At 39.8% G+C, this 10,146-nt stretch overlaps 1 protein-coding gene across 2 annotated transcripts in view; it reads left to right on the plus strand.

Annotated features, from left to right (window-relative positions):
- Window positions 1-10,146, plus strand: part of Jarid2 (jumonji and AT-rich interaction domain containing 2) — a 183,730-nt gene that overhangs the window by 135,381 nt on the left and 38,203 nt on the right. For both annotated transcript variants that reach the window (XM_021215305.2, XM_029547428.1), the window contains one exon: window positions 2,088-2,257. In XM_021215305.2, coding sequence (XP_021070964.1) covers window positions 2,088-2,257 — 170 coding nt within the window. The remainder of the gene's footprint in view (window positions 1-2,087; window positions 2,258-10,146) is intronic.

The following is a 10,146-nucleotide window of genomic DNA, read 5'->3' on the forward strand; positions in this document are numbered from 1 at the left end:
ATTAGAATGGCTACTCCAGCTTGTTAACAATGTGCTTTTAAAATAAGATAGTTTCATGAGTTTAGTGGTCCCTAATATGGCTTCTGCTAGGTGCAAACATGAAGAAAGAGCCATGAGTAATGTAAAGCACTTTGGCCATGTCTTTTTAATTTTGTACTTAGAAATAATAAAGGTGTAAATACCCATTTGAAGAGGGCAGAAATATTGAAATTAAAATGTAAAAATTAAACACAAACACCCCCAAATTAGTTTAAGCAGCACATGTCTGTGTTAACATACTTCAGTGTCACTTATGATGGCATCTGTCTCCTCCTCTTTCCCCTCGTTACAAGACAATTAGTTGGTTGCTAAGAAGCCCTTTATTTCTATGACAGAGATACTGGTATTGTTGAATTTTCCCCTTTCTAGAACTTTTAAGTGTTAGATTTGTAGTAATACCATGTCATTGTCAAACTTGCACATTTTGGGGAGAACATTTCCAAGCTTTAACTTAGTTAATTTAGTGTTGATGGGTGTACATTTGGGTGCCAGTGACATTGGGTCTGTTTTGGAGGCCAGAGGAAGATACCAGGAATCTTGCTCAGTCCCTCTCTGACTTTCTCATTCTTTCAAGGTAGGTCTTTAAATCTGACGCTAGGCCACCATCCAGCTTACACCAGTGATTTTTGGTCTCCACTTTTAACAAGGTAGGGTTATAGGCACACTTGACTCTATACCTAAGCTCGACCCTTCCTGGTGAGCTTCCTTGTGAGCCCCACTTCTGTGTCATTTGTTCAGTTTGGTCTCCAAGTCACATTGATCAAAGTTACATTGTTTCCTTTTAATCTAGTCAGTAGTAGAGTGCTTGAGATGGGTAATTGATTAGGGAAGAAGGGAAATTTAAAAATGAGAGGCAGCTTGATTTTAAGGTTTTTTTTTTTTTTTTCTAAATAAATAAGGCAGGAAGCTCAAGCATAATGTTGGAACTTGGAAGATTTAAGAAGTTAAGATATAATTTATTTTTCAGATGTAAAATAGACTAATTTGCATGCTAGATTGTTTGTGTAAAATGTCACTGCTTTCAGCATACTGTTTGAATAACATTGATTCACAGCACTCTGCAAGGAAATTTGTGCTTCCCTGGAGCACAGTTGGTACAGTTACGAGTGCCTCACAGTGTCTGACCACAGTGTGTGATGTTGACAGGTGACTCTCTAGACTTAGTGTTCTGTGTAATGAAACTGCCTGTTGGAGATTTGCTCCTGTTCTAAGATGTATTTCTTCAGCGTGCATCTCACAGATGTAGACTGCTAATTTAAAGAAAGAAGAACATAAGCTAAGATTGTTCTCATTCTCATGGTTTACATATATCTGCTTTTTGGTGGTTTGTTTGTTTTGTTTTGTTTTTCTTTTTAAATTTCAGGCTTTGATTTTTTTTTTTTTTAAGAATTTATTTAGTGTATATAATAGAACAGAGGACAGTTTTCTGAGTTCTGGGGATTAGACTTAGCAATAAGCACGTTTTCCCATTGTGTCATCTCTCCTGTCCCTACTGCTCTTTCAAGTTAACTCTGCAACTGAACTACATTCCCCAGCCTATGACTGAATTCAGTATTTTCCAAGTTGGTCATTAGTTCCACTTCTGGAGGTAGAAGACAGATAAAGGTGAAGTAGGTATCAGTCAGCATACAATAAGGGAAGGAAATTGTGAGATAATAAGTGGGAACATAGGATGCTGTTTAGTATGAGATCCACTGATCCCCGTGGGTTCAACCATTTTCCTTGTTATTTTTGAGCCACATTCTGTGGAGTTCAGGAGCATTGAACGGATCTTCCCACTTCCCCACTGATTTTTCATTTGCTACACACATTCATACTAAGCACATACTTTATATCTACATAGAAAACATAGTCCCTTAGGTGAATTATTTATTGCTCCATGTAATGCGGGCTGTGGTTTATGAGAGAGACAAAGAGCTTTAATTGGTAAGAGTTTGTTTGAAAGATTGTCAGTTTGTTCTTCCTGTATAATGGTTTTACTGCCGTATGTGGTCCTGTATTCTCCAATCTCTGCTTAATTTAGTTTTATATTTCTTTTGTTGTTGCAGGCCCAGGCTGCAAGCACAAAGGAAGTTTGCTCAATCTCAGCCGAATAGTCCCAGCACAACTCCAGTGAAGGTAGTGGAGCCTTTGCTACCCCCGCCAGCCACTCAAATTTCTGACCTCTCTAAAAGGAAGCCTAAGACAGAAGACTTTCTTACCTTTCTCTGCCTTCGAGGTAAGCTTGAAGTACACATGGCACCAATGTGTAGTTCTCACATCTCCTTGCGCTGTTTGCAGGGTTTTCTTGGCTTTTTTTGGTTTGTTTTTTAAAATAAAGAGCCCGACTATATGGGCATGCTAGACTCTGTGTATATGAAGATGTGTTCAAAATAGATTCGCCTGCTTCTACCTTCTGAGTGTTTTATGAAGATAACGCAGCACCGCTGCTGCTGCTTCTGCGCTTTTTTTACTTACTTAAAATACTCATTGTTCATGTGTCTGCCACATAGACTTCACTTTACTTTGGTCCAGTTTGTCTGTGCATTACATGTATGCAGTCAGAAGAAGGCGTTGTATCCCCAGAGACTAGAGTTAATGGTTGTAAGCCATTGTGTTAGGTGCTGGGACTTGTACCCAGGTCATCTGCAAGAGTAGCTAGGGTTCTTGTTTGTTTGGTTGTTCAAAACAGGTTTTCTCTATGTAGCTTGGCTATCCTCAGCCTCAGAGGTCTGCCTTTGTCTCTAGAGTGAAGGCTGCACCACTGCCACCTTGCCACTTTCTGTATTTTTGAAAGAGAGTCTTATTATGTTCCAGGATGACCTGAAACACATGATGTTATTCAGACCTCCCTCAAAGTCTCAGAAATTTCCTCCCCACCTACCCTGATCTGGTAGTATTTGTATGGGGTACCATAACCACCTAGAAAAGTTACGTTGATGTCATGGGGTTCAGTTGTGTGAATCTTAAGAATTTTTTTAAGGACTGTCTCAGTGACAATAAGCATAGCAGAACCTGTGTGTTTGTATGTACCATGTGTTTTTATACTTTGTTTTAAAAATCCTCTTTATTCTATGTGGTTGGTCAGGGTTACACAATGAAGTTAAGCTGGATAAAATTACCAAGCACACATTTGAGACAAAAGAGACCCATCTCTTTTATAGCCAGTCACCTTTGCTGGAAAGCTTTAGGTGAGATTTGGTCTAGTGAATGTATTTCTTCACTCAAAGAGCCAGGCAACAAAACCAGCTCAGCTTTGTCTTAGCTGGTGCACCCTCTGGATTCTTACTAGACTCCTTTCCTACTTATTTTTCTTACAGGTTAGATCTGAGCTATTAAAACTGGGAGTCATCTTAGTTTTTAAAATCTTAGTTTAGAACCTGTATAGGTTTAAAGAGTGCACTCTAGAGGATCCATGTTGTTCCTCGCCTCGGTGGAGGGAAGGAAGCATCATTAAAACAAGAAGTGTAAAACTGAATTTTGACATGTGTGTGGGTGATTTTTATAATGTGATCCTCTAATGCATCATTAAAGTGTTATTCTTATTTCTTATTCTTGTTGACTGCAAAGTAGTTCTTTACATTTCTCACTGAATTTTTCACTAAACAAAACTGTGTGCCCATAGACTTAAAATTTTAAAATAGTAATGTGTTTAATTTTATGGTAGTTATGGGATTTGTCTAATTGAGTTTTGCTGTTATGAACAGCTGTGAGATTTGTAACATTTTTAGGCAGTCTTAACACTTTTAGTTTGGAAATCTTTGTTTTTATTCCTTCCTTCCTTCCTTCCTTCCTTCCTTCCTTCCTTCCTTCCTTCCTTCCTTCCTTCCTTCCACCATGCATGTCTGTCTGTATGTCTTATTAAATATGCGTGTTCTCGCACAGCTACTCAGAGAATAGAAAGAGAGATTATTGGGTTCTCTGAAAATGGGAGAGCAGAAGTCCGGAGCTCCCAACATGGTGTGCTCCATTTTAAAATAGGAAAGACTGCAATAAATAAAAGACACGGAAGGCATATTTTTGGCCAAAGTCTTGAGTTGTTTATGTAGGCTTCAGGTATTTCCCTTAATAGTTTGGAATATTGAAGAGACTTAACTGATTGTGCCATGAGAAAGGCAACGAATAGATTTCTTCAAACCTTATTACCTATCAGTCATGACATGAGATAAGCTCTTTTGAGAACCCCCCTTAGGTATAAACCAAGTCCTTGTTTGTGGAGATCCTATCAATCAGGGATTCTGTGGTTAATTTAAATACCATATAGTCATTTCTGTTGGAAAGTTTTAGATATTTAAAATGGACCAATCTCAAGACACTGTCAGCCAAACTAGCAAAACTTGTTCCTCTCCTATACTTACTGCCATACCCTAGAACTTACTTAAGGAAGTGGAGTGGAATGAACAATTGGATACGGACCTGAAATGTTTGCCTGCTGTGTGTTTATCTTTAAATAGCTACTGTGAAGGGGTGCACTTTTTTTTTTTTTTTTGCCAGAGGCATAATTAGTATCTTCCAAGGATGCACGTGGGGAAGAGAGCCTGTATGTGTACTGTGAGGAGCAACTCAGTGTCGTTGCTGCCTTTCCTGTCACCAGTCTCATTATTCTTAATGAGTTCTGTCTTCCTCTCTTTGTTCTGACTATAATTATTAAGAGATTTAAAAGAGCTTAATGCAGTGGAGCAATTGTGGGTTAAATGATTCTCTTATTTACATTTTCTATTTATGGGGCACTGCAAACCATGGGGGATTCCCTCATGAACCATACATAGCACACAGTTCAGTTCATCCTTTTTTTATTTTTTGGTTTTCGAGACAGGGTTTCTCTATGTAGCCCTGGCTGTCCTGGAACTCACTTTGTAGACCAGGCTGACCTCAAACTCAGAAATCCGCCTGCCTCTGACTCCCGAGTGCTGGAATTAAAGGCGTGTGCCACACAGTTCATTCTTAGGACCATGGCTGTCATAGTGCAGCCTCCTAGCTCTCCCCAGTGAAGGATGTCTTTGGAGGTATGGGAAGGGGAGTTCCCAGTACATATTCTGGTACAGCCATCATTAAGGCAAGTTGTCTTCTTTGGGGACTAACTTACTTCTGTCACTCCATTGCTGGCTACCTTTGCCAACCTTTATTGAACTTTCCACAGTAGACAGTAGAGAACAGATTAGCATGGGAAAGCTGCTGGGTAAAAGAGGATATGGTAAAAGATGTGCAGTCATGTTAGGGTAGGGCTATTTGGAATAACTGCAGAAAGGGAAGGCATATCTACACTGGCTCTTGCTAGATATCAGAAACTTTTGCTGGAAGGTTCTGGGAGTGGGGAGGAATTCTGCAGAAATCTCTGTCAAGGTTGTCGGTGGATCAGGGCTGGTTATTTGGAAGGCCAGTCGTTAAAGTGAGTAAGTTAGGATTTGAACAGGTCTCTAGATTCTCTAGGTCCTGTCAGTGAGTGCTTCAGAAACATGATTGAGGCCTTAGGGCACTATGTTTGGGCCTCTGGAATAAAGCCTTCCCTGGATTGTTGTTGACTTATGTCTGTTTCAGCTTCTTTATTCATGTAAAAAGTGGATATTCTGGTTTCTGTAGTCACAGTTGGTGGGGTTAAACTAGAGATAATGGGTGTAAATTGTATCACAGTGACAGCCAGAGAGGTAGCCATCTAAGCATATTTATTTGCTGTTTTTACCTTGATGTTACAGAAGTGGCAGAAAGGGCAGGATTAGATTGGTGATCAGTCAGAGAAGTCTAAAAAGCATTCTCAGATACTCTGTCTAGGTAACGGGAGGAAGCCAGCCAGTAGCATCTGCAGACAATGCCTGTCCCTGCCTGGAAGGAGTGAATTCTTTGTTGTACCACTGGCCTTGAATATTGAGAAGGAAAGTTGTAAGCGGGGCAGTGTGGCGTGATTTAGCAGTCACCATAATGAGAGGGAATTCTCTGCAGGAAAGTAATTAATCTCCAGTTGCAAGGAACATTGAGGTTGCTACTAGTGAAACATCTTGAGCAAAATGGGACTAGTCTTTAGGGAGGAGGGCAAGCTGTCTTAGAGGGAAGGAGGGAGGGAGGGCTCCCCGAGTTTTTAGTCACTTTCATGACTTCTGTCACTCTGGTCTGATGTTCTGTGTTCACTTAGTGTCTTAGCTCTGCAGATGTAGTAATTTGTTTGCGAGCATAGTTTCTTTGCTGGTAATTCTTGATCTTGGAAGGATGACTCCTTTTATAATTGCCTTGTGGCCTTGGTTCTTGATGTTTGGTCCAGCTTAGGGCCAGCTTGTCTCAGACCTTGTCTGCTTTGCAGGAAGTTCAAGTCATTCTCCCTGCCAGGGGGCTGGCCTGGCTTCATTGGTACTTAAGAAGACTTTCCTATGCCTCAGTGACTAGAGAAGCGTGTAGTGTATCTTGGGCCTTTTAGAACTCATTCAGGTATATGGGGGCAGGGAATGGGATGGTGGAAGTTTCTCAGTGCTAGCATTGCTGTTACGTTGGCCAGGATCTTTGTTGGTGCATATAGATTTTATCTTATGCGTTTTTCTGAAGCCTCTTGTGCCTTGTAGGCAACTAACTGTTTAATGTCTGTGGGAGTCTGAAAAGGCTTTGCATAAATCATAAATTCATTTTCAGACTTGATGGTAATTGGAAGTTGGAAAATTCAACTTTACTTATTTTCACTTCTCAGCTTGTAGCTAGGAACTACTGAGGCTGAAAACACTGTCATAGCTATTGTGTGGCATTGGTTGTGTATTCACAGACTTGTGGGATTTGACTTTGTGTGTGTGTGGGTGGGTGTGGATGTGTGTGCATGTGTGCATGCCTGCATACATGCTCTCACGCTCTTGGTGGTTGAACTTTTTGTTGTTGTATGTACCAGATGGGAATCGTTTTTGGAGATGAGACAAGGCTTTTAAGGTCCCTGTTGTGAGGCATGATTTTTTTTGTGATTTTTGTGTCTCTGTGTGTCTCTGTGTGAATCTACCTGTACAGAGGCCATTGGGAAAACGAGTTACTAGTCAGCCTGTCTGCTGTGAGGGAAATTGTGCTGAATCCCTTATCTTTCAAGTTATGGAAATAGAACCCAGGCCTCACACAAGGAATTTACAATATTACAATTAGATAGACAGCAGTTGATGAAGATGCATTTAGGGTAGTGCCCAAGAGGTACCTTTCGTCCAAAAATCGTCTCACATGCCTGTTTTCCTCAAAACCTTACACAGGGTTATAAGTTCTGTAGCAGTCTTTTCTAACCACAGATTTCATATTTTCAAACTCACCTAGATAGAACCTGGCCCATCTACTATTTATATTCTTTGGGAAGAAGTTTTTGTTTTTGTTTTCCTTCTTTAAAAGTTACATCCATTTAATTGGGGGTAATAGTCACTTCCAAGGCAAGGTCAGAAAACAGCTTGTGTGATTTGAGCCTTGCTTTCTGTCTTTGTAGGTCCTTAGCATCAAATTCAAGCAGTATGTTTATTCACTGAGCCATCTCACTAGCCTGAATTGGCAAAATTTATAACTTAGGAGTTGTTTTGAAGACTCATTAACACCATACAAGCAGTAGCTTAATGTAATTCTTTTTTTTTTTTTTTTTAAGATTTATTTATTATATGTAAGTACACTGTAGCTGTCTTCAGACACTCCAACAGAAGGTATCAGATCTTGTTAAGGATGGTTGTGAGCCACCATGTGGTTGCTGGGATTTGAACTCTGCACCTTTGGAAGAACAGTCGGATGCTCTTACCCGCTGAGCCATCTCACCAGCCCCACTTAATTTAGTTCTATTGTGAGATTAGAGTGCCATTACATACATTGCCATACACGGTTTGGTCATAAGAGTAGTTTTGGTTAAATATACTACTTATACCCTGTAACCAGCTTCCAGAACTAGGGCTCCTTCCTTACCCTCTGGAAGCCATGGAGAGGGCTGGCATGCCCACGATTGACAGGCAATTCCCTTCTCATTAATGGTGGGTTTTTCTTTTGGATAAAGGCCTCCCCCCATATACCTGGCTATATCTCATTTCCATTTGAGCATCTTTTAATTTTAAATTACAGGTTTGTTTTTAAAGTCATTGCTGCAAAATGGAGAGGAATCATCTAGAATATAAGCATGGATGATGGCACTAGGAAGCTCTGAATGGGTGTTTGCAGATGGGTGACTGTGGAGAGAGAGAGACCACAGACGGAACAATGGTATCTGCCCCATCTTCTTTTAAAGGACCTTCAACATTGTGGGTTTCAATGTAGAAGTAAAATAGAAGCGTGTGGAACAGAGTAGCATGCACATCATTGGATTAGATTCATTTCTGTAGTTACTACTGTTGCTTATTTTTATAGTTTCTGGTTTTATGGAGACATCCCAACTCATTGGGCACTCCTAATAATTGGGTCACCTAAATGACTGTACAGAGAAAGCCTTTTTCCAAACAGGAAAAAAACAAACCAAAGAAAGGCAGAGCAGAGCCTGTCTGTTTGCTAGTGTTAAGAATTGAATGATGAGGGAAGATGATGGCTAGGGAGGACAGAGAAAAAAGCCCACTGTAAAGAAATTCAGCCCAAATTAGAAAATGCAAGCTTTTGGATTAAAATAATTTTTGTTGTGGTTCTAACATACCACAGTTTGATTTTTGTCCAGATGAAAACATTTGGTTTGTATTTCAGTAAATATTGTGGAGACGTTGCCAGCTAATTTTAAAAAGTAATGAAATAAAACTTCGGGAAAGCACAGATGCATTCTGTATTCCCTGTTTCTCCTATCTGATCTAAAGCTTAAAAAAAAAAAAAAAAAATTTGATAATGCAAGTGAATAATCAGGAGAGAAATATGTGCCTGTTGTAATTTTAGTTGACTACTATTTATAGTCACTGGATATAAATTACTTCCTTGCTCCACAAAAAAGTAACTATTCTCCTCCCCCATACACCTAGTCCTCCAAAACATTCTCCTTCATTGATTATTTCAAATACATGGTTGTGAAGGAGAGCACAGATAATTCTGAGTGATAAATTAGCACCTCTCACTAGCTAATGTACTAAAAGGGCATTGTTTGTATCATAACAAGAAGATGCGGACTTTGAGAATGGTTTGTCTTATGCCTGTCTTGTTCCCAGTGTCATGGCTAGAACTTTGCAATGGGGCTTGAGTCCTGCTGTGGAGGAATAATAATAACAATGATGACATTAATAATCACCACCACCAGAACTGTGTTTTTCTTGGTTGGGAATTGCCTTTCTCCCAGATTTGCCTACCTATTATTAGCGTGTCTGTCTGTCTCTGTTTAAAAAAAAAAAAAGTGCCTGGATCCTTTTACAAAATGTTTATAATGATACCTCTTTTGTACTGAAGAATGAGAAATGATTTCCCTCAGGAGCGGTGGTATAGAATCATGCCTACATTGAGCATTTGAAATTCTTTTTCCTCAATTTCTCCTCTAAATTGCTTCCCTGTAAGTCAGAGCAGCAGACTTATAGGAAAGGAGTATTTTTCTGAACCACATATCTTCAGACATGTCTTTTAGCTCTTTTTGGATATTTTAGGTTATTCACTATTTTCTGGATCATAGAGTGGAGTTTTGGGAGCATATTGATTTCTCTGTTTTTGGTCTGATTACAAGGTTGTTACCTTGTAAATGAACAGGGCAGCAAGATTCACGGATAGATTTTTCATAGAAACAGAGGTGGAATATACACCACAATTTTTCTTATACCTATGTCAGTCTGACAGGGAGGTTAGTGACACATACAAATTCACGACCAGCCCATAATGAAGAGGTCTGCATGTGCTTTCTGTATGCTATGCTAGTCGTTCCTGAGTGTCCCTTCTCCTGGTTGGCTTGGACTGTTAGTACTACCCTGGAAGGCAGACTATTATATCCAATGTAAGGGGACCATTGTGCTAATTGAAAGGGTCTTTGGCAGAGTGGTGGGAATGGCTTCTAGATTAATGCTTGGACTAAGGGTGTCTTGTCACTGCTAGTGATGATGAATTGAAATCCTCAGCTGGAAGTCAAGTTACTGATTGCCAAAAGACTGCATATGACTCACACCAGTGGAAATGTGGCTCTCGTCTCTCTTCTCTTCTCTTCTCTTCTCTTCTCTTCTCTTCTCTTCTCTTCTCTTCTCTTCTCTTCTCTTCTCTTCT

The sequence above is a fragment of the Mus pahari genome, chromosome 16 (assembly GCF_900095145.1).
Source record: "Mus pahari chromosome 16, PAHARI_EIJ_v1.1, whole genome shotgun sequence".
Taxonomy (NCBI): domain Eukaryota; kingdom Metazoa; phylum Chordata; class Mammalia; order Rodentia; family Muridae; genus Mus; species Mus pahari.